Source organism: Oryx dammah, unplaced genomic scaffold, assembly GCF_014754425.2.
Source record: "Oryx dammah isolate SB20612 unplaced genomic scaffold, SCBI_Odam_1.1 HiC_scaffold_8, whole genome shotgun sequence".
Taxonomy (NCBI): domain Eukaryota; kingdom Metazoa; phylum Chordata; class Mammalia; order Artiodactyla; family Bovidae; genus Oryx; species Oryx dammah.
The window spans coordinates 41,281,404-41,306,839 of record NW_024070192.1 but is presented as its reverse complement, the minus strand read 5'-3'; the positions used below and the strand labels follow the sequence as shown (position 1 = coordinate 41,306,839).

Genomic DNA, 25,436 nt, shown 5'->3' with positions numbered 1-25,436 from the left:
ATGCTTTGTTTTGCTGGTGTGTTTTTAAAGGAAATAGCAATATGTTCACTTGATACTTTCCTTTACAATAGGTCTGATTATTTTCGCAACTTTGTAGATTCTTGCCTCCAGAAAATCCCTCAAGATCGCCCTACATCAGAGGAACTTTTAAAGGTCAGTTCAATTATACTGTTTTCTACCCCTAAGAAATTTTTTTAATGTGTCATTCTTCTTTGATTTGGAATCAATATGGTATGCACTACTGGTTTTTAACTAAAATACTAATTGTGTTTTCTATTAAAGTAATATGAAGGAAATAGAAATGATATGTGATATATTTACATAAATATTGTGAGAGAAAAGAGATTTTAAAAGAAATTGTTAAAATGGATATCATATTTTTGTTTCCATTTTGTAAATAAATTTTTGTAACTTAGCAATTAAAAGATTTTTAAAATCATGTGTACTCTCCAGATTTCACAAAGTTTCATTGCGTTGTTTAATATGAGATTTATATGCTTCCTGTTCTCAAAAATTTATTATTTCACTTGGCAGCTGACTATTGTATCAATAGCAGTAATAGTGTGAACGTGAACGTGAAGTCGCTCAGTCATGTCTGACTCTTTGCAAGTCCCCATGGACTGTAGCCTACCAGACTCCTCTGTCCATGGGATTTTCCAGGCAGTAGTATTGGAGTGGATTGCCATTTCCTTCTCCAAGGGATCTTCCCAACTCAGGGATCGAACCTGGGTCTCCCACATCGTAGACAGACGCTTTACCGTCTGAGCCACCAGGGATAGTGTGTTGAGCTTAATATAGTTCTTAAAACATCTAGATAAAGCAGTGGTAAAATGGGATATGATTTTCTTGGTGACCCTAAGAAGTCTTACTGGTTTTTCACTATAAAATTTAAGTAGCCTATTTTTGCATGAATGTTTTACAATTTCAGATGGATTAAGTTTATTGTCATCAATGCACCTCAGTTAAAGATACAAAGAAATTGAAAGGATCTTATTATATATATTCAATAGTATTATTTGAAACTTTAATGTGTAGAAGAGCAGTACTGATTTTCAATAATGCTTGAGGAATTTTAGGCAATAAGCTCACTCATACTCTAAGAAATGAAAACTTGACTAAATTGGTACTCACAATAGCAACAAAAGGTTTGGTATAGTTGGGAATTATATTAGTGAAAAATAAGCAAGATCTGTATGTGGAAAACTGGCAGACTTAGAAATATAAGATATGAAGTTGGGATAAGAAGATGGAATATTGTGTTGATAAATAGTGATACATACCAAGCTAAGGCTCAGGAAAAAGGAAGAATGTGACTTGTTTCTCATGAGTGAGTGAAGTCGCTCAGTCGTGTCCGACTCTTTGCGACCCCATGGACTGTAGCCTACCAGGCTCCTCTGTCCATGGGATTTTCCAGGCAATAGTACTGGAGTGGATTGCCATTTCCTTCTCCAGGGGATCTTCCCAAACCCTCATACTTGCCCAGTATAGGTGAAAGAAGCTCTTTGGGTATAACCCAACCTACCAAGCCCAGGTATTTGGTATTTGGTGATTAGGTTCCAAGTCTGAATATAGTGTTCATTTACCTAGTTGATAGCATATATTGGCACAAGCCTTATTGGAAATGATAGGAAATATCTAGCAAGTGTTTCTTTCCCTTTGGCCTGACATTTCTTTCATGATTCATCATAAAGAAAAAAATAGAAAAAAAAATCTAATGAATTTTTAAGTTTTTTAAAGAATTCTATGAAGCTATTTATCTCTGAATTAAAAGTTGGAAATAACTGTCCAGAATTAGGGTAATGGAACTTTGGCACAAGCCTTTGATGAAATATTCTGTAGGCATTATGTTTACGAATTTGAAATAACAGTCTTATGATAGTGAAGCAGAACCAAATACGGTATAATTAGAAGTCTTTACATAAGAAGTAAGTTTAGCTAACAAAAAAGGTAAGTGTTACAGAAATTCAGGGGCATCTCATGAAGTCAAGGGCAGAAAGTGTCTTTCTGCAATCTATATATTTATTTATTTATGATCTATAAAACAAAAATCTGTATATAGAAAATTTCTGAAATGTATCAATGTAGCAGTGATACTCTAAAGGTGGAATTATTCTTTGTACTTTTCCTTATTTGATAAGGTTAAGTTTTATTCAGTGTTAGTAAAAATCACTAATATGCCTTTTGATCAACTACTAGTGTTTTATGAAGAGTATTGTTTATGTAACATATAAAGGAACCCACAATATCCATGTTTATATTACATAATTCACCAGCAGTAAATGCATTTCTCTTGAAACCTAATAAAACTCAGAACTGACATGCCTTTTGTGTGAAATCAACAGTTCTGAGAATATGTAAACCTTTTTTTTAGCATCTGTTTAGGGCTGTAATTGGGTTTACTTCTTAGTATATAATTAAACCCTTTTATCATTTCAACTCTACATTTTTAGTTGACCAGAGTTTATATAAAATGTAGGCACAGAGTAAATATATATAAATAATGATTTTGTAAGTATAAGAAGTCAGAAATAGAATAGCTATAGATTATATGCATTATCTATGATGATTATTTAGGATAGTAACTCTAGAGTCTAAGAAGGGGGGCATGTGTGTGTGCTCAGTTGTGTCTGACTCTTTGCAACCCCATGGACTGTAGCCCAGTGGGCTCTTCTGTCTATGGAATTTTCCAAGTAAGAATACTGGAATGGGTTACCATTTCCTTGTGCAGCTAAGAGAGGTGTACATTTGTATTAATGGAAAAATAATAGGTTTCAGCTTGACTTTTACATTCTTTTATCCAGCACATGTTTGTTCTTCGGGAGCGCCCTGAAACAGTGTTAATAGATCTTATTCAGAGGACAAAAGATGCAGTAAGAGAGCTGGACAATCTGCAGTATCGAAAGATGAAGAAACTCCTGTTCCAGGAGGCACATAATGGACCAGCAGTAGAAGCACAGGAAGAAGAAGAGGTAATTTATAAATGAATCAAATATTGAGCTCTCTTCATCGGCTTCTTTGCTTGTGGAACTCGTCTTTTACATCATGAATCTCTTATATCAGTGGTTCCCATTTGTGTTTTCTTAACACTGGTCCTATAAAATCACATGTGGGAAAAACGGTTCCATGTTCTTTAAATTCAGTCCCTTTGTTGTGCACATTGGCATATATAGTAAAGCTCAGCAACGTCTTTTATTAAATAAATTCAACTTTCTTTAATCTTGTCCCTTTCAAATTTCTTAGCCACTGAACCCTTTTTTGCCTTATTGTCTCAATTGCGAGAGACATGCTTTTGAAAATATATAAAATTATAGACTCTGGAAGTTAACAGCTCTCACTGACAAGTCATTAGCAAGTTAGTAAGCGTTCTACTCTATCACCAAGGACATTTCTTTTCAGTTCTGCATAGTTTCATTCCATCTACACAGTTCTGAAATACTTATTTTCAGTTCAGTTCAGTCACTCAGTTGTGTCTGACTCTCTGCGACCCCATGGTCTGCAGCACACCAGGCTTCCCTGTCCTTCACCATCTCCCAGAGTTTGCTCAGACTCATGTCCATTGAGTCAATGATGCCATCCAACCATCTTATCCTCTGTCGTCCCCTTCTCCTCCTGCCTTCAGACTTTCCCCAGCATCAGGGTCTTTTCCAATGAGTCGGCTCTTCTCATCAGGTGGCCAGAGTATTGAAGCTATGTGTAAAGCATGGCTCAGTGGTTTACTCAGTGTAGGTAGAGGCCTATGAGTTCAAATTCAGATAGCTCTCACTCTCAAGGTCAGGTTCTTTCTATGTTGCTTTTTAGGGAGAATGGGAATACAAATTTGCAATGGATATGTTATAGAACTTTCTCATGTTGAAATATACATATAAAGCTTTTACTATAAGTAGTTTCACTTCTTTGCTTCTGTCAGAATTCCAGAGCTTTGGTTTGTTTTTTACTGTTTTCCAGTGAGAAATGTCATTTTACATTTGGAAACTAGGAGAAGCAGTTACTTTTTAATAGTGCTGCACAATTACTGAACTATAAAATGCAAGATTTTTTTAACCGACAGGTTTGGGTTTTTTCATTTTTTAGTTCTAATGATAGTCTTTTGAAAATTGCTTTGGGTTACTTTATTGTGGGGTATTTTAGATACATGAAATAAAATTTTTAATAAAATTAAGTTTAAAAATTAATAAATTTCTCATGTAGTTAAATCTATAACAGCATCTCTGTTAGGCTAGAGATATGAGAAAAGTTCCTCTGTATATACCATATGTCTATATTAAATTTTCCATATCTTAGAGAATTTTGGTATGGTAACACTACTAAAATGTTGGTACCTAGATACCTTGACTTTCTTGGTCACTTCAGAAAAACATTCTTGTGATTTTATATATATGTTTGTGTGTATATATGTATATGTAATACATAATTTTAATTTAAGAAAAATAGGAATTCTTTGGTGGTAGAATTTTTAAGTAAGAAAGAAAAATATACTTACAAAAGACTTCAACAAAAAAATAACTAAAAGGAGGTGTTTCTAGGATTTTTTTTTTTTAATTTGGGGCTTGTTTTTCTGATTTATTTTTTTTCTATGCCCTGTGGCTTGTGGGATCTTAGTTCCCTGACCAGATATTGAACCCAGGCCCTCCCCTGGCAGTGAAAGTGCTGGACTCCTAAACCATACCACCAGGGAATTCTCATGGTTGGGGCTTATTTTAACCATGGGAATTATTGAGAAATGAGCAAAATCTCTATATATACCCAATGAGATGTGTGGTAAAAATGGATTTCAAAAAATGGCAGACAGTTTAGAGAAAATGCTATTTGTTTATTTTTCTGTTACGGATTAACTTCCTGGTTTCACCAAATAAAGGGAATATCTCATGATAGACCTCTGACTTTCTAAAGACTGTTGGCCAAGCAGTGTGCTTCATGTGTCTATTCAAGAAATCAAGAGAGATGGAGATATTTGAACCTATTGCTCTTTTTTTCCCTAGGAACAAGATCATGGTGTTGGACGGACAGGAACAGTGAATAGTGTTGGAAGTAATCAGTCTATTCCCAGTATGTCCATCAGTGCCAGTAGCCAAAGCAGTAGTGTTAACAGTCTTCCAGATGCCTCAGATGACAAGAGTGAGCTAGACATGATGGAGGGAGACCACACAGTGATGTCTAATAGTTCTGTCATCCACTTAAAACCTGTGAGTATTTGGATTTCAGTGAAAAAAAAAATCAGCTTTGGTAAATAATTTTCTTCATCTGGTTAGATTAAGAGTTTAATTTTTTTTTTTTTTTCTGTTTCAGAAGTTGGGAACAGTTTTAGGTAACTTATTTGAAAATGGCAATAGGCTTGTTAATTTCCAGTATAATCTCTGCATTTGTAAAACTAATGTCTTGAGAATATGGAAAGAATATTTTTAAAATATCTTAGAAGAAATATTATATATAATGTATATTTGAAGTCACTTAGATGGAAAATTAAGTACTTTAAAAATACTAGGTATACTCATGAAATTCATTGTAATATTAATATAATATTTTTGAAGTGTGGGAGAAAGAATTAGGATGGATGGTGACCAAAAATGATTTTGGTCACTTTACATTATCTATATGATGTTTACATCTTTAAAATAAAACTTAGAGTCTAATTATGGAAAAATATAAATTCTGGGTTTAGGAAATAATGGGTATTTACTACACTAGTCATTATACTTTTGAATGCAAAATTTTAAATGTTCTTCAAAATATTTTAAGATCGGATAGCTCCTTTAACAATTAATAGGAATGCTTCCTTTTTTAACTTCACAGCTTACAGTGTTACCTAAAAAGTTATTAGGCACAAATAGATGAAAGGTAGAAAGAATGGATAAACAAAACCATGGTATATACATATGGTGAATAATATTCAGTTATACAAGGAAGGAAATTCTGATAACATGATACAACATTAGTGAATTTTGAAAACATTATGCTAAGTGATATAAGTTAGATGTAAAAGGACAAATATTCTATAATTCCTTTTATAAGAAATATCTAGAATAGGCGAATTCATAGAGATAGAAGATGGAATAGAGGTTACCAGGGGCTGAATAGAGGATGAAATAGAGAGTTTATATTCTTCGGCAAGAGGATCACCCATAAAAAAGATTATTCCTGTAACTGCTGCTGCTGCTGCTGCTGCTGCATCTCTTCAGTCGTGTCCGACTCTCTGCAACCCCATAGACAGCAGCCTACCAGGCCCCCTGTCCCTGGGATTCTCCAGGCAAGAACACTGGAGTAGGTTGCCATTTCCTTCTCCAATGCATGAAAGTGAAAAGTGAAAATGAAGTCGCTCAGTTGTGTCTGACTCTTAGTGACCCCATGGACTGCAGCCCACCAGGCTCCTCCGTCCATGGGATTTTCCAGGCAAGAGTACTGGAGTGGTTTGCCATTGCCTTCATGTAACTAGTTGGTTGCTAATTGACTTCCTTTTCAGTAATTGAAGTAATGTATATATCAAGAAAGACACTGATTCTTAAAATTTTTACAGTTATTTGTTGTTTACTTATTTTGGACCGTGGCAGGAGTATTATAAAGTTTTTTTAAGCTATATTATTACTTCTTAAACCCAAGAGCCCTAAAGTAATTAATTTTATTACTGCTATTTAAAATACTGGCTACATGTTTTATCATCTTTGTTTTTAAGTTATATTAAGGCTTTGTAATTTTGCACTTAATGAATATTATATAAATCTAGCCATAATGTTTCATTATCCTGATTCTGTATACTGTTTCATACATTGAGGAAATAATGTCTCCTGATTCAAATTATGTTGAAAATAAAATGTCAGCATTCCCATTTTTTATTTTTGCTTTTTAGAATTATGTCTTTGAGATTTATTGATCCATTTGTCTTTAAAATTTAATTTTCTTGAAAGTTCACCCAAACTGTTTGTTCACAACAGATAATGTTTGTTTCTTTGCCTAGGAGGAAGAAAATTACAGAGAAGAGGGAGATCCTAGAACAAGGGCATCGGATCCACAATCTCCACCTCAAGTATCTCGTCATAAATCACACTACCGTAATCGAGAACACTTTGCTACTATACGGACGGCATCACTGGTATGTACTACCCCAAATACGTTTTTCATGTTAGACCTTGGCATCTATATTGAAGTATAATTATATCTTTTTTTTTGTATTTTGTATTTCTAACATTTACTCAATATTTAACTGCCTGTTATAAGAAAGATCTTATAGAAAGCACTCTGAGAGATCTGTATACAAATAACTAATATATTAGAATATATTAAATGCTTAAGAGGGCTGAAAGTGATAGTTGCTCAATTGTGTCCAGCTCTTTCGATCTGTGGACTGTAGCCTGCTGGGCTCCTCTGTCCATGAAATTCTCTAGGAAAGAAGTGGGTAGCCATCCCCTTCTCCAGGGTATCTTCCCAACCCAGAGGACTAAAAGGTACTAAATAGGAATTCAGATTACCTTTGATTTAGGTTGAGTATTTATAAATCATTTGAGCCTTTAATAATTAGTTGGTTTTAGGCACAAGAGGAGAGAAAAAATGTAGTTTCCACCTAAGAGTTGACAGGCTAACAAAAATGAGGGAAAGTGTTTGTGAAATAGCAAGTAATCCAATTTGATATACTTAAAATGTAGTTCTTCTGATTTCCCAAATAATGAAAATGGATTGTTTGTTCATTACAAGGATGTTGTTATACTGGGGTACTTGTAACCCTGATCAGTCAGATATGTAGGACCAAAACATGATAAAGGTGGGGATAGATGTTAAGATATCAAAGGGAAATAGGTTATTAGTAAATATGACAGAAAAAAATATATAGAAATTGTCTGAATTATCAACTACATAACAGATCTTGTAAATCTCATGCTGTGGCCCATGAATCTGAATGACATCTAGGGTCAAGAACACCATCCCCTGGACTTCCCTTGTGGTCCAGTGCTTAAGAATCCACCTGCCAGCACAGAGAACATGGGTTCAATCCCTGGTCTTGGAAGATCCCACAGGCCAAGGAGCAAGTAAACCCATGTGCTGAATAACTACTGAAGCCCAAGCGCCTAGAGCTCATGCTCTGCAGCAAGAGAAGCCATCACAATGAGAAACAAATACCTGGACAAAGCCAGCTTGTTGGGAAAACATCTTTGTGACTGGGCACATATTAATGTTTTCCAAACAAGCCTTCTGTGTCAAATTTTAGCTCCCTCAAATTAATTGAGGAAACTTTTTTTTTTGGTCATGCTACTCAGCTTACAGGACCAGGGATTGAACCCACACCCTCAGCACTGCAAGCACAGAATCCTAACCACTGGACCACTAGGGAATTCTTGAGGGATTCTCTTAAGTTATGGATTTAGACAACTTAAGATCCATATCCCTAAACCTATTAAGTCTATTTATTTCAGATAAAACATTCATACATTAGGTAGATTTGTGTTCAAAGATATGCATAGCTATATTTTTCAATAAAAGTACCATGTACTATAACTCAGTCTGACTGCTCTGCCTTGGGTTTTTTTCATACAATATAATACATGGATCTTAGGTTTTCAATTTGAAGTATTTTTAGTGGTATGCATTATGCTAACCATCAACTAAGAAAATACATATACATACTAAATGCTAGTGTTGTTGACTTTAAAATAATTTATATTATGTGAATTTCACCTCAACTAAAAAAATCAGTTTACGTATTTTTTCTTTATCATCAGTGCTTTCTGTGTCCCGCCCAGGAAATACTTGTCTGCCCTACAGTCACAAAGATATTCTGTGATTTCTTCTACTTTATGATTCTGGATTTTGTGTTTATGTCAAATGATTCTTTTCAAATTAATTTTGGTATAGAGTGATACAGAAGTCAAGGTTTTTGAGTTTTATATACAGAGAACCAGTTACAATTTGATAATACATTTATTTCCTCTTTGACCTAACTTGACTTTTTGGTAGAAAAATCAGTTGACTAAATATATATGATCTGTTTCTAGATGTTATTCTGTTCCTTTGATCTGTTCAGCCTGTCCTTCCACCAGTACCATTACACCACACCATTTTGATTACTGAAATGTGTGTCTTCCACCTTTTTTTCCCTCGAGAACGTTTTGCTTCTTGTAGCTCCTTTACATTTCTATATAAATTTTAGAACCAGCTTGTCTATTTCTTTAAAAGATTGCCTGGAATTTTAATTGGAAACTGCTCATTGAAATCTCTTACAGTAATTGTTTACTTGGATAAATAATAGAGTGGTCTAAAATGCTTCTGAAAGAAAAAATGTTTTGCTTTATTGTTTTCTCTCCATTGTTTGTGTGTCTAGGTTACAAGGCAAATGCAGGAACATGAGCAGGACTCTGAGCTTAGAGAACAAATGTCTGGCTATAAGAGAATGAGGCGGCAACATCAAAAGCAGCTGATGACTCTGGAAAATAAGTTGAAGGCTGAGATGGATGAACATCGCCTCAGATTAGACAAAGATCTTGAAACACAGCGTAACAATTTTGCTGCAGAAATGGAGAAACTTATCAAGAAACATCAGGCTGCTATGGAAAAAGAGGTGGTTGATTCACTATTATTAATTTATTTACTGTAGATCATAAGCATCTCAGAATTAACCAAGATGGCATTTTGATGTTAGGATATGTTCCCTAGAACCAAGCCAGTTCAATTGGGAATAGGGAGAAGCATTTATATAACATGTGTAGTATCAGGTACTAAGTCTGGGAACCAGTAGGCGTGGGATTATTTCCTAATGCTCATAGTTTTATTGTTACCACAGTGGGTAAATCATGCAACCATTCTAGGCCCTAGGTACTGTGATAGTATGAGGAGTTTCTTAATCATCTATCAATAGGTGATTTAGGTCTCAAAAAATCATGTGTTTTTGGAAATCTTCCTTCAATTTATAGTAGCATTTTAATATCAGAATAATTAAAGATTACTGTAATATAACAGAATGTTAGAGATAATAAGAGAGGTTCAAATTAAGATTTGGCCCATTTTGTTTATTTATAAATGTGTCATTCTACTATATGATTTAAGTATATATTTTCTAGGATTCTTCTTATGGGAAACCTAATGTTCTTGATGTCCCATCAGTTAAATTTTATTTTGATAGTCACATTTGTCAAGTAAAATGTAAGCTTCCCAGTAAATTAACACAATATCTAGAAATATATCTAGCTAGTCCACATTGAGGCATTATTTATTATAGTTACCCTGTTCATCTCCCCCCCCACCCCAAATTAAAAGACCCACTCTCATAATAGTAGTTCAGTTCAGTTCAGTCGCTTAGTCATGTCCGACTCTTTGCGACCCCATGAATCGCAGCACGCCAGGCCTCCCTCTCCATCACCAACTCCTGGAGTTTACCCAAACTCCTGGAGAATCCCGGGGATGGCAGAGCCTGGTGGGCTGCCGTCTATGGGGTTGCACAGAGTCAGACACGACTGAAGCGACTTAGCAGCAGCAGCAGCAGCATGTGCATTGAGCCAGTGATGCCATCCAGCCATCTCATCCTCTGTCGTCCCCTTCTCCTTCTGCCCCCAACCCCTCCCAGCATCAGAGTCTTTTCCAATGAGTCAGTTCTTCCATCAGGTGGCCAAAGTATTGGAGTTTCAGCTTCAGCATCAGTCCTACCAATGAACACCCAGGACTGAGCTCCTTTAGAATGGACTGGTTGGATCTCCTTGCAGTCCAAGGACTCTTCAAGAGTCTTCTCCAACACCACAGTTCAAAAGCATCAATTCTTCAGCACTCAGCTTTCTTCACAGTCCAACTCTCACATCCATACATGACCACTGGAAAAACCATAGTCTTGACTAGATGGACCTTTGTTGGCAAAGTAATGTCTCTGCTTTTGAATATGCTATCTAGGTTGGTCATAACTTTCCTTCCAAGGAGTAAGCGTCTTTTAATTTCATGGCTGCAATCACAATAGTAGAGAATTGGCAAAATAATTTATTGAGTAAATAATTATTTAATTTTGAATTAATTTGAGTAAAGAATGTATAGATATTTAGAATCCTGGTGGGCATTAGAAAGTATTTTTAATAACTTGGGAAGAGATAGATACTAACATATTTAGAAAAGCAGATCATGACATAGGATGTGCAATGTGATTACAGATTTATTTAAAATGTGTGCATGCATAGGAAAAATAGTAAAGGTGTGTATCAAACTGTTTTTCTTGTTTTTCTCTGAGAGCTAAAATCATACAAGGTTTTTTTTGTGTGTGTTTTTTTCTGTATTTTCTAAATGATCCACAATGAATATACATTGCATATGTAATCATGTGTAATCAGAAATAAAACAGTATGATATATATGTATCTAAAATTTAACATTTTTATTTAATATATAAGTTAAAGGTCAGGGTTTACTTTGAAGAGGAGTATATTATTTAATATACAAGTCAATCTAAATAAAAGGTCATGATTTTATTATATTTTGAATAAATACTTATTTTTTTATTGGGGGGCATATTGTTAAATTTTTTAAAAGGTGAAAGCTTTTTAATTCTGTAACAGGTCAACATTTTAAAGATGAGTCCCATTTTACTGGGTCTCTGAAATTCAAATAAGACGCTAAGTAATACTTATTATTAATTTGTTGGATCTTATTTTGGTAATGCTTATACAGATTTTGTCCTAAGTGGTATATATATATTAAACTGTTGTTTTCAATCTGTCTACTTAACTAATTTGATCCATTTTTTAAATTTCTCATAGGCTAAAGTGATGGCCAATGAAGAGAAAAAATTTCAGCAACATATTCAGGCCCAACAGAAGAAAGAACTAAACAGCTTTCTGGAGTCTCAGAAAAGAGAATATAAACTTCGAAAAGAGCAGCTTAAGGAGGTACTTTTTTAATACCAAATACCACATGATATATTTATGCAGTTGATTTTTATGTATTTTGAACTGAGTTGTTTTTTATGTTACCAGGAGCTGAATGAAAATCAGAGCACCCCCAAAAAAGAAAAACAGGAGTGGCTTTCAAAGCAGAAGGAGAATATACAGCATTTCCAAGCAGAAGAAGAGGCTAATCTTCTACGGCGTCAGAGACAGTATCTAGAGTTGGAATGCCGTCGCTTCAAGAGAAGAATGTTACTTGGGCGTCATAACTTAGAGCAGGACCTTGTCAGGGAGGTGCGTTAGAAACGCGAATCTTTTCTGAAAATATGTTAGTCCCTCTCAGTCTCGGGGCCTTTGCGCTTGTGCCTCCCTCAGCCTGATTCTTCTTTCCTAGATTATCTACATGGCTTGCTTCCCCACGTTCATGTCTCTCCTCAGAAATGCCTCCCCTAATATCCAAATCCTCCTCCTCATTTAAATATTCTCTGTACTCTCTCCTACACACACACACTTTTGGGGGAGAAGTTTCTCTTCTTGCCTAGAATGAAAATTTTATGAAGTCACTGGTTTTGTTTTCTTCCAGTCTTTATATCCCCTACGTGTTACCATTTAATACTTTCTTTATAATCATGTACTTAATTGAGCAAACGTAGAAACTCTTATGTCAAGGAAAACAAATATTCTCAGTATCAGGGATACCTCTGAGCACAGATTAGCTTATTTCCAAGAATGGCTTAAAATAAACTTCAAGTATAGCATAATTGTTCAAATTTACTAATAATTAAAGAAATGCAAATTAAAGTAGTTGCATCAGTTAAATAAGAACAGTTTAACAGACTGGCAACATTGAATCCTAGTTACAGGTTTGAGAAATGTGCAGTGTTGGTAAGAGTATAAATTGATACTGCCCTTTTGGAGCTCATATGCTTTTACCTACAAATCCACTTCTAGAACTCTATCCTAAAGAAATAATAACATGATTATATGATGCATGATGCATCAACATTTAATGAAAATTTTTTTATAAAGCAGAAAATGGAAAATTACAGTATTTCAAAGCAGAAACCTATGGTGAAACTTAAAGATGTGTATATACTGATCAGATCTGGATATATGTCCATTATATTGTTAGCTGAAGAAAGCTCATTACATGCCTATGTTGTCTCAGTTTTTTAAACTATATGTTTTTGTATAATAGTTGTTTCACAGTAGCATGGGGAAGGTTGGGAAGCATTTTCTTCAAACTGTTGTCCTTTGCAGAAGGGTTTGCAGGGGCAAAGGGAACAGGTTTGACGTGTGTGTGTTTTATACTTGTTCTTTTTAATGTGAAAGAAAAAAAAAGGAATTAAAACATTTATCGAGCATCATGTGCTAGGTATTATTCTGAGAACTTTCCGTTTATGAATTCATTTCATCCTCACATTAAATCTGTACAATAGTTATATATTATTTCTGTGAAAAGTGATGAAACTAAAGCACAGCAAGTTTAAACAACTAACCCAAGGACTCGATGACTATAGGTAGCAGAGCCAGGTCCATGTTCTTATCCATTACACTATACTGGGTATACTGCATGTAATAGAATTGGATAGGACACTCTGAAGAAATTCATAAAATGCCTTCGGAGTTCTCTTCAAATATAAAATTTGGAAACAATGAAAGAAGGAAAGAAAGAAAGAAGGACATTAAGTCTACTGAGATTTGATATGTTTCAAGCTTATGGCATAAAATAGTATTAATGAATAGTAAATACTAGAATAAGGAAATTTTTCTTTACTAATTGCGCATTTACTACTGTATAGGTCATAAAATCTGATAGCTACTGTGGAGTCATTATTGAATTTGGGATTACATCTTTTTCCTGGTTAATCTGTTTCTTAGGGTTTTTTCCCCTGGCATTGTTCAGCGATAAATATACCTTTGTCTTTTGTATTATGGATTAGGAGTTAAATAAAAGACAGACTCAGAAGGACTTGGAGCATGCCATGCTACTACGACAGCATGAATCCATGCAAGAACTGGAGTTCCGCCACCTCAACACAATTCAGAAGATGCGCTGTGAGTTGATCAGATTGCAGCATCAAACTGAGCTCACTAACCAGCTAGAATATAATAAGCGAAGAGAACGAGAGCTAAGGCGAAAGCATGTCATGGAGGTTCGACAACAGCCTAAGAGTCTGAAGGTACCTTTAGCCTAAGCTAAAGTTATTTAAGTAACATGTCTGTGAAATGAATGATGATTTTAAAGTTAGCGGCAGTAGGGCTTGGTATAGAGTTGTTTGGTGTTTAACCTTTACTTTCTCTTTCTTATTGTTAACCTTTTCAGTTTGAAAGTTTATAAACACTAGTATGATCTTTGCAGATACTATACAAAAAGTGAGGCAAAAAACAATGTTTCACAATTATAGTCAGGCTTTGAATAGAATGTCTGCTTTTGATGACAAATGAGCTCAAGATTTTCCATAAAGGAGATTGTTGTTACTTTACTAGGGAAGAAAATGACCATTTCCTCTTAGTTATGTATCTGTATCTACTTACTCAATTTGAACCAAACTGGCTTGATTTTAACATCAAGTTATTCCATTTTTGTTTCCCTAATAGTTGCAACTTCCGACTTTCTCCAGGAATTTAAAGGAGACAGGGGACATCAGTTTTAGCACTTATGTAATTTAACTGGTCATCTGAGTTAAATTCACCCATTCCAGTCCATTTTAGTTAGCTGATTCCTAGAATGTCAATGTTCACTCTTGCCATCTCCTGTTTAACCACTTCCAATTTGCCTTGATTCATGGACCTGACATTCCAGGTTCCTATGCAATATTGCTCTTTACAGCATTGGACCTTGCTTCTATCACCAGTCACATCCACAGCTGGGTATTGTTTTTGCCTTGGCTCCATCCCTTCATTCTTTCTGGAGTTATTTCTCCACTGATCGTATTGGGCACTTATCAACCTGGAGAGTTCCTCTTTCAGTATCCTATCATTTTGCCTTTTCATACTGTTCATGGGGTTCTCAAGGCAAGAATACTGAAGTGGTTTGCCATTCCCTTCTCGCAGTGGACCACATTCTGTCAGACCCCTCCACCATGACCTGTCCGTCTTGGGTGGCCCCACATGGCATGGCTTAGTTTCATTGAGTTAGACAAGGCTGTGGTCCGTGTGATCAGATTGGCTAGTTTTCTGTGAGTATGGTTTCAGTGTGTCCCCCCTCTGATGCCCTCTAGCAACACCTACAGTCTTACTTCAGTTTCTCTTACCTTGGTCGTGGGGTATCTCTTCAGGGCTGCTCCTTTCCTTGGACAGGGGGGTATCTCCTCAGGGTCGCCCCTCCTGACCTTGAACGTGGAGTAGCTCCTCTCGGCCCTCCTTTGCCCGCGCAGCCGCCTCTCCTTGGACGTGGAGTTGCCCCTCTCGGCTGCTGCCCCTGACCTCAGGCGTGGGGTAGCTCGTCTCGGCCGCTGCCCCTGACCTCGGGTGTTGGGTAGCTCGTCTCGGCCGCTGCCCCTGACCTCAGACATGGGGTAGCTCCTCTCGGCCACTTCTGGCCATCACAGCCTGCCACTCTCAGTCACCGCCCCTGACCTTGGGCAAGGGGTAGCTCCTCTTGGCCACGCCTCTCCGTAGTCCATCGCAGCTGGGGCGCTTCTCCGTGGTCCATTGACCATTATATCTACTACTGCGGGCAGGAATCCCTTAGAAGAAATGGAATAGCCATCATGGTCAACAAAAGAGTCTGAAATGCAGTACTTGGATGCAATCTCAAAAACGACAAAATGATCTCTGTTCATTTCCAAGGCAAACCATTCAATATCACGGTAATCCAAGCCTATGCCCCAACCATAATGCTGAAGAAGCTGAAGTTGAACAGTTCTATGAAGACCTACAAGACCTTTTAGAACGAACACCCAAAAAAGATGTCCTTTTCATTATAGGGGACTGGAATGCAAAAGTAGGAAGTCAAGAAACACCTGGAGTAACAGGCAGATTTGGCCTTGGAGTACGGAATGAAGCAGGGCAAAGGCTAATAGAGTTTTGCCAAGAAAATGCACTGGTCATAGCAAACACCCTCTTCCAACAACACAAGAGAAGACTCTACACATGGACATCACCAGATGGTCAACACCAAAATCAGATTGATTATATTCTTTGCAGCCAAAGATGGAGAAGCTCTATACAGTCAACAAAAACAAGACCAGGAGCTGACTGTGGCTCAGATCATGAGCTCCTTATTGCCAAATTCAGACTTAAATTGAAGAAAGTAGGGAAAACCGCTAGACCATTCAGGTATGACCTAAATCAAATCCCTTATGATTATACAGCAGAAGTGAGAAATAGATTTAAGGGACTAGATCTGATAGACAGAGTGCCTGATGAACTATGGATGGAGGTTCGTGACACTGTACAGGAGACAGGGATCAAGACCATCCCCAAGAAAAAGAAATGCAAAAAATAAAAATGGCTGTCTGAGGAAGGCTTACAAATAGCTGTGAAAAGAAGAGAAGCGAAAAGGAAAGATATAAGCATCTGAATGCAGAGTTACAAAGAATAGCAAGAAGAGATAAGAAAGCCTTCCTCAGCGATCAAGGCAAAGAATAGAGGAAAACAACAGAATGGGAAAGACTAGAGATGTCGAGATACCAAGGGAACATTTCATGCAAAGATGGGCTCGATAAAGGACAGAAATGGTCTGGACCTACCAGAAGCAGAAGATGAGGTGGAAGCATACACAGAAGAGCTGTACAAAAAGGATCTTCATGACCCAAATAATCACCATGGTGTGATCACTCATCTAGAGCCAGACATCCTGGAATGTGAAGTCAGGTGGGCCTTAGAAACCAACACTATGAACAAAGCTAGTGGAGACGTTGGAATCCCGGTTGAGCCATTTCAATTCCTGAAAGATGATGCTGTGAAAGTGCTGCACTCAGTATGCCAGCAAATTTGGAAAACTCAGCAGTGTCCACAGGACTGGAAAAAGTCAGTTTTCATTCCAATCCCAAAGAAAGGCACTGCCAAAGAATGCACAAAGTACTGCACAATTGCACTTATCTCACATGTTAGTAAAGTAATGCTCAAAATACTCCAAGCCAGGCTTCAGCAATACATGAACTGTGAACTTCCAGATGTTCAAGCTGGTTTTAGAAAAGGCAAAAAGGAATCAGAGATCAAATTGCCAACATCCGCTGGATCATGGAAAAAGCAAGAGAGTTTCAGAAAAACATCTATTTCTGCTTTATTGACTATGCCAAAGCCTTTGACAGTGTGGATCACAAGAAACTGTGGAAAATTCTGAAAGAGATGGGAATACCAGACCACCTGACCTGCCTCTTGAGAAACCTATATGCAGGTCAGGAAGCAACAGTTAGAACTGGACATGGAACAACAGACTGGTTCCAAATAGGAAAAGGAGTATGTCAAGGCTGTATATTGTCACCCTGCTTGTTTAACTTATATGCAATGGCACCCCACTGCAGTACTCTTGCCTGGAAAATCCCATGGATAGAGGAGCCTGGTAGGCTGCAGTCCATGCGGTCGGACACGACTGAGCGACTTCACTTTCACTTTCATGCATTGGAGAAGGAAATGGCAACCCACCCCAGTGTTCTTGCCTAGAGAATCCCAGGGATGGGGGAGCCTGGTGGGCTGCTGTCTATGGGGTCGCACAGAGTTGGACACGACTGAAGCGACTTAGCAGCAGCAGCAGCAGCATAATGCCTCATGAGAAACGCTGGGCTGGAAGAAGCACAAGCTGGAATCAAGATTGCCAGGAGAAATATCAATAACCTCATATAGGCAGATGACCCCACCCTTATGGCAGAAACTGAAGAGGAACTAAAGAGCCTCTTGATGAAAGTGAAAGAGGAGAGTGAAAAAGTTGGCCTAAAGCTCAAGATTCAGAAAACTAAGATCATGGCATCTGGTCCCATCACTTCATGGGAAATAGATGGGGAAACAGTGGAAACAGTGGAAAGTGACAGACTTTATTTTTCTGGGCTCCAGATTCACTGCAGATGGTGATTGCAGCCATGAAATTAAAAGACACTTACTCCTTGGAAGGAAAGTTATGACCAACCTAGATAGCATGTTAAAAAGCAGAGACATTACTTTGCCAACAAAGGTCCGTCTAATGAAGGCTATGGTTTTTCCAGTAGTCATGTATGGATGTGAGAGTTGGACTGTGAAGAAAGCTGAGCGCTGAAGAATTGATGCTTTTGAACTGTGGTGTTGGAGAAGACTCTTGAGAGTCCCTTGGACTGCAAGGAGATCCAACCAGTCCATTCTAAAGGAGATTAGTCCTGGGTGTTCATTGGAGAGACTGATGCTAAAGCTGAAGCTCCAGTACTTTGGCCACCTCATACGAAGAGTTGACTCATTGGAAAAGACTCTGATGCTGGGAGGGGTTGGGGACAGGAGGAGAAGGGGACCGCAGAGGATGAGATGGCTGGATGGCATCACTGACTCGATGGACATGTGTTTGGGTAAACTTCAGGAGTTGGTGATGGAGAGGGAGGTCTGGCGTGCTGTGATTCATGGGGTCACAAAGAGTCGGACACGACTGAGTGACTGAACTGAAGTGAAGCGAATTTAACTGGGATTTGGGGAGTTCTGGGGTACCCATGTCAATGGAATAGGTGATTGACACCTGTTGCCTGCTCTGCTGTTTCATCTGCCATCCAGATGATGATTTGTCAATGTTAGATGAGTAACTTAACATTCCTCTTGCATTCATTTGAGTCAAACATTAAGGGGTATAGTTTATTCTTGGTACACATACTACTGTTCTTAAAGGAAAAGCACATTTTTCAAGGTTTTTTTTTCCCCTCTCATTAGACTAGTGGTGTGGAATAATTACAGTGTTTTCTTGACACAATATTTAAAAATAAAAACTTTTAAAAGACTGAAGGCTGTTATACAGAGCTAGGAAAGAATGGCTAAATGTCATTGTCCCATTCCTGGCTAACTTGAATATCTTTCAATATTGTTAACAGTATTTAAGAGTGGCACCACTAAACATAGCTGAACTAAGAGTTTCTCTTTGTAGCTAGGCATTTCTTTACCTTTCACAGGATGGCGGTAACTTAATGACTTTGTTGGTACAAAATATGGAAAGTGTGTATTTGATATTTTGGTATTTATTGGCAGAGATGGCGGAGAGAATGAATAGTTACTTCCTTGAAAAGTATGTTACTTTGGTTTTATATGCATTTGTTGCACACTGAATCAACCAGTCAATATTTCAGCTATAATTTCTGCCTTGTGAAGTACATGAGTAAATTCTCACTTGTAGGCTTGAACAATATACCTTATAGAAATATATCTCATCTTCTCAAATTTTGTTCAGACCTGAGTTCATAGAAATAACTAACCTGTGATTAATCAAAAAATAAAGCCAAACCACTTTGTCTCTGAACTCAAATTGTTTTACCTCCCAAATGTTTATGTAGTTCATGTCTTTTATCATCACCTCAAGAAGGGCTGTTCCCTCCCTTGCCCCACGGTTTATTCCCCTTAAGGGAAAGATAATTATAATAATGTTAGTCAGTTACTGATAGCCTGCTTTTGTGGGTCTGTCACAGACTATGTAGTTAGAGTTGAGATTGTCATTAAAAGAAATTGGAGCAAGTTGTCTCAGATAAGGAACAATAAATATGCTTATTTTCTGCCTTAGAAATCTGGTAAGATATTGTCTGGCCAATAAAAAACTTTTGTATCTACTATTGTTAATGCATGAGAAGAAATTTAATTTTGTGTCATCAATATAAATAGCAATCAAAATTAATTTTAATATTTATTTGTAACTGTTACCAAAATAATGAGTACTACTTGAAGTCATATGAAAAATGAGGTACTTGGTATTCTAATGTTTTAAATTAGAACTTTTGTAATACATAGAATCTAATGGTTTGGCCTAATAGCCAAGTAGAAATATACTGTACCTGCAGCCTTATGATCTAACCATTTTGTTTTTCCCTCTCCCTTTCTCCTAGTAGCCTTTTTCTTCATATAAGCATAAGGTATACCAAATGCCATATGTTAAAAATTACATATATCTTTTTTTTCCTTCTCAGTCTAAAGAACTCCAAATAAAAAAGCAGTTTCAGGACACCTGTAAAATCCAAACCAGACAGTACAAAGCATTAAGAAATCACTTACTGGAGACTACACCAAAGAGTGAGCACAAAGCTGTTCTGAAACGGCTCAAGGAGGAGCAGACCCGGAAGTTAGCCATCTTGGCTGAACAATATGACCACAGCATTAATGAAATGCTCTCCACCCAAGCAGTGAGTTTGTGTTATTTAGGCAAAACAAATTCAGGGCCCCTTTCCTTCCACCCCCTGAATGAAATCTCGGTAATTAAAACACTGATAGGAAGTGGTAACTCTCCTACAGCCTGGGAAATAGTAGTGGTTATCTGTATTTTTCTGTCTCTGCATTGTTTGGAAGTAGGCATGATTTGTATAGAATTCTCTTTGATACATTTAAACATGAGATTCTAAATAGGCTCCTTGCCAGTGCCTCTCAGGTGTTTAGTGCATATCCCAAGAGTATACCAAGATTAGAGCAACAGCTTTGTTAGGCATTGGACAAAAAGTATTGCTGTATTAGAAATCTAAATGGTCACATTTTAATGGAGACGAATACAAAGTATTTTCTATATAAGTTTTATGAACTTTTTCTTAAAGGGCCAGTAAATATTGTAGATTTTGTGGGACAAGATACAAAATTGAGGATATTATGTGAGTACTTATAGCCATATAAAATAAAAAATCATTAATTAGCAGACTATAAAATTAATTAATTAGAACAGGCAACTGTCCAGACTTGGTCTGGAGCTATAGTTAGTTCGCTGGTCCCTGTTCTATAATTATTTTCATTGTGGAGAATAGATTCAGGATCTTATATCACTTAATCAGATTCTAGATTTTTCTTAAGAAAAGTATAGTTATTCAGACATCCTCCAAATAGCATATGATAGCTTTTATCTTCTTGTTATCATCATTGGTTACTGTGCCTTCCTTTTTCAGAGATGTTTACTCCAAGATACAAGAGAGAACAATTGTGTATCCTATAAAAGAGTAGTCTGCCTTTTCTCACACCTTCTTTCCATAGGTCTTGAATAAATCATTCACAGTAGGATATATCTGTTTTTTTCCCTCTCTTTCAGCTGCGTTTGGATGAAGCACAGGAAGCAGAGTGCCAGGTTTTGAAGATGCAGCTGCAGCAGGAACTGGAGCTGTTAAATGCATATCAGAGCAAAATCAAGATGCAAGCGGAGGCACAGCATGATCGAGAGCTTCGGGAGCTTGAACAGAGGGTCTCCCTCCGCAGGGCACTCTTAGAACAAAAGGTATAGATGATAGAAGGAAGTTATTTGCTAACATTTGCTTTCTTCAGAAGAGTTTTATAAATATATTTTCATATTGAGAGAGGTGGCATTTGGTTGTTTTTACCATACCATATTTCCTTAATTCTAATTTTGTAGTGTTTTTCTTTAAAATTATTGATTCAGTAATGAACCTTAATGAATTCTAAACATCAGGGAAATATAATTAAGTAGTTAATACTGCTGCTGCTGCTAAGTCACTTCAGTCATGTCTGACTCTGTGCAACCCCATAGACAGCAGCCCACCAGGCTCCCCCGTCCCTGAGATTCTCCAGGCAAGAACACTGGAGTGGGTTGCCATTTCCTTCTCCAATGCATGAAAGTGAAAAGTGAAAGTGAAGTCGCTCAGTCGTGTCTGACTCTTAGCTGTCCCATGGACTACAGCCTGTCAGACTCCTCCGTCCATGGGATTTTCCAGGCAAGAGTACTGGAGTGGGGTGCCATTGCCTTCTCCGAGTTAATGCCAGAGGGCGGATATGGAGTTATGTGAAGACAGTTGAATTGTGAGTGAGTACCTCTGGCTCTGTGTTCCTCACTTTTTTTGTGTACCTAGCTCTACCTAAAGAGGTTGGTGAAAAACTTAGATAAAAAGCTTCTTTTCTTAGAAGAAAAAGAACTTTAGTAGTTGCCTGAGAGAGGCAGAGGCACAGGATTTGGAGTATGTACTTTACTCTTATATCCTGGGCCTAGAACTATACAGACTGGTGGAAGAGTACTAGGGCACAGAAGGTAAAACTTGTTCTGCACAAGCTGAAAATGTTACTTCTAGATGTATCTTTTTTTTCCCCCTCTTTTCTCTCTTTTAACTTATTCTTTATCAGATATATTAGAGAATAGAACTAGAAGCCCCAAATTAATTTCCATTCTTTAAGGTATTATAGCTGTGTTTTGTGTGTGTGTGCATATTTGTGGGAAAAGCTAACGGACAGAGATTTAAAAATTTTGAAAGATAAAGGAAAGTTTTGTCATGAGAAATAATTGAATACCAGTTGTACCCAGGATTCAGAGCTATGTTCAGAATTCCTGAGCCATAAGTTCCCAGCAGGTGATTAGTCTTAGGTCCAATGATCCTTTGTATGTTAGTACTTGCCGAATTTATTAAAAGTTGTCATGGTTTCTAGACCATTGGTCCATAGATTTTCCTCTACTTCCAGTAGTTCTTCTGATAAAAATAGAATGCCTTACTAAATTAAAAATATATTCTTGAAATATAAATAGGATATTACTAATAGAATACCTAAATAAAATATTCCTTTCTGTCACAGTTCTTATCAGTGGCTTCTCCTAGGGGTACTTGCCTCTAAAAATTATCTCACTTATGTTTCCCATTCATAATGGGAAAGATAGAAATGCATATAAATTTTGAGAAAAGTGTAGTTTGTCCCACATACAGGTTTCATAAATCTGATTCGAACTTGCTTATTAAAATTCAGTCTGAAATACTGTCTGTTATGCTTCAAGAAATTATCATTGGACTTTTGTGATGGTACAGCGGTCAAGACTGAGCGACTTCACTTTCACTTTTCACTTTCCTGCACTGGAAAAGGAAATGGCAACCCACTCCAGTGTTCTTGCCTGGAGAATCCCAGGGACAGCAGAGCCTGGTGGGCTGCCGTCTATGGGGTCACATAGAGTTGGACACGACGGAAGCGACTTAACAGCAGCAGCAGCAGTAGTGGTCAAGAATGCGCCTGCCAACGCAGGGAACATGGGTTTATCCCCTGGTCCGAGAACACACCATATGCTGCGAGGCCACTGAAGCCTGAGTGCTACAACTGCTGAAGCCCACACACTTAGAGCCAGTGCTCTGCAACAGTAGAAGCCAACACAGTGAGAAGCCCGCACACAACTACTGGATTGCAGCCCCTACTTGCTGCAGCTAGAGAAAGCCCACGCAATGAAGCCCAGCAATGAAGACCCAGTGCAGCCTAAAATAATAAATAAATGATTTATTTAAAAAAGGAAACTCCCATGGTGTTGTAAGAGAAATATTGGCACTATTTCCAGTCAGCTCCCCCACACCAATGGGTTCTGCATTCATGGATTCAACTGACAGATTATGATAAAAGTATTCGGGGGAAAGAAAATTCCAGAAAGTTCCCAAAAGTTCCAGAAAGCAAAACTGCAGTTTGCTGCAAGCCCCAGCAACTATTTACATAGTATTTACATTGTATAGGGTATTATAAGTAATTTAGATATGATTTAAAGTACTGGAGTAGGGCTATGTATTTGTATTTTTAGCTCCACCTAGTGGTTCAGAGTTAGTGCTAATTAGTATCTTACACAGTCTTATTTCAATATATGAACTAAGTGGACATGTTCTACAGAACCCAGTAAAATGTGTGCATAAAACTGATATGCATTGATCAAGGTGCAGTGGTACTCTCATACATAGTTAATGCATTTTGCAAAGCAACTTGGAAGTATATATTGAGCTTTGGAAATGTTACATATTTAAGACTTTGAAAATTTATTCTAAGGAAAAGAAATCCAACTATAGGAAAAGTAAGATGCATAAATATGGTAATTATAGCATAATTCATAATGTTTTAAAATACATAACCATCTAAAACAGAGCTATAATTAATTATAGCCAAACCACTTAATAAAATCTTAAATGATGGCTATGAAGATAGTATTAATATAGAAAAATGCTTATGATGTATTGAATAAAAGTGAATTGAAGTAATGCTAGTAGTGGCTATATTAATATGGTAGAATTTTTTTTTTCTTTTTTTACTTTTTTTGTCGGGGGAGAAGGGCATACCGTGCAGCATGTGGGATCTTAGTTCCCTGAACCAGGAATCAAACCTGTGCCCCCTGCAGTGGATGTGCAGAGTCCTAACCACTGAAGCCAAAGAATTCCCTCTATTTTACTTTTTTAATATGGCTTATATTAATTTCATAAGAGAAAATACATTCGATTAGTATTATAAATAATAAAGGAACAGTAGAGTGATAAATCTATAAATCTATTTTGAGTTGCTCCTTGATTTTTAGGACTAATATTTACATTTCAACTGAAGTGCATGACAGTAAAGCAGTTTGGAATCAATTGGCAGCTACCAAGGCAAGGTACCCTCTGTACAAAAACCGAAAAATCTTAACTATATTTTCTGCATTTTTACTTACTGGCTATTCAGATAAGAAACAGTCATCTGAAAATAGAGGTGGAACCAGAGTGAATATTAGTTGTTTCATGCTGGGTAATTATCTTTGAAGATTACTTTACTCTCCAAAGAATCAAGAATTGTTCCTTAGGTTTGGCACTAACAGAGTAGGGTTAGGATTAGGGCTTCCCTCATAGCTCAACTGGTAAAGAATCTGCCTGCAATGCAGGAGACCTGGGTTCGATTCCTGGGCTGGGAAGATCCCCTGGAGAAGGAAATGGCAACCCACTCCAGTATTCTTGCCTGGAGAATCCCATGGACAGAGGAGCCTGGTGGGCTACAGTCCATGGGGTCATAAGAGTCGGACACAACTTAGCGACTAAGCCACCACCACTAACAGAGTATAACAAGTAAACCTCATTTGGCTCACATGAAGCCCTTTTACGACTTTTCTCATTTCATTTACATTAAAATTTCAGCAAAATAGCGAAATAACTATACATGTTAAATTCCTTATTTGGATTAGGGTCCAAACAAGGTCCAGATACTGCTTTTGGTTAATTATCTTTTAAGTCAATGAGTCTATAATAGGACCCTCTTTCCCCCATGTTTTTTTTTTCCCATTTGAATTGGATCATTTGCTCCATAGGAATTCTGGTTTGGGCTTATAGTGTCCTCTAGTGTCTTTAAAAATATATCCTTCTCTCTTTTACTTCATATTTCCCATCAGCTGGTAATTAGATCCAGAAATATGATTAAATTATCTTCTCTTTTAAAAAATTTTTTGCAAGGAATTTTCATGAGAGTTACTATCTACTTCCTTTTACATTACATCAGGAGATATATGATGTCTAGCTGTCCCCCTTTTAAGTGATATTAATATTGGTCAGTGGATTTAGGCAATTATCAATTTGATCATTCATAAAAAAGTTCTCCATGAACTTTTTTCATTGCCTATTGAGTTTATTATGAATTATTTTACATTAAAAAAAATGTATGTACAGTCAACTACTTATTTGTAATACCTTCCAGTTTTCCAGAAATGATTATGATGGCTACCGAACCACTAATTTCTAGGTATATAGAGTCTCCTAACTTTTTA

At 37.0% G+C, this 25,436-nt stretch overlaps 1 protein-coding gene across 1 annotated transcript in view; it reads left to right on the top strand.

The window, feature by feature from the left end:
• The window catches only part of TAOK1 (TAO kinase 1), a 106,508-nt gene that overhangs the window by 70,823 nt on the left and 10,249 nt on the right, over positions 1–25,436 (top strand). Inside the window, exons 10-19 of the mRNA XM_040243865.1 lie at positions 72–153; positions 2,802–2,969; positions 4,980–5,183; positions 6,950–7,084; positions 9,305–9,541; positions 11,714–11,842; positions 11,930–12,133; positions 13,783–14,022; positions 19,909–20,121; positions 21,006–21,188. Coding sequence (XP_040099799.1) covers positions 72–153; positions 2,802–2,969; positions 4,980–5,183; positions 6,950–7,084; positions 9,305–9,541; positions 11,714–11,842; positions 11,930–12,133; positions 13,783–14,022; positions 19,909–20,121; positions 21,006–21,188 — 1,795 coding nt within the window. The remainder of the gene's footprint in view (positions 1–71; positions 154–2,801; positions 2,970–4,979; positions 5,184–6,949; positions 7,085–9,304; positions 9,542–11,713; positions 11,843–11,929; positions 12,134–13,782; positions 14,023–19,908; positions 20,122–21,005; positions 21,189–25,436) is intronic.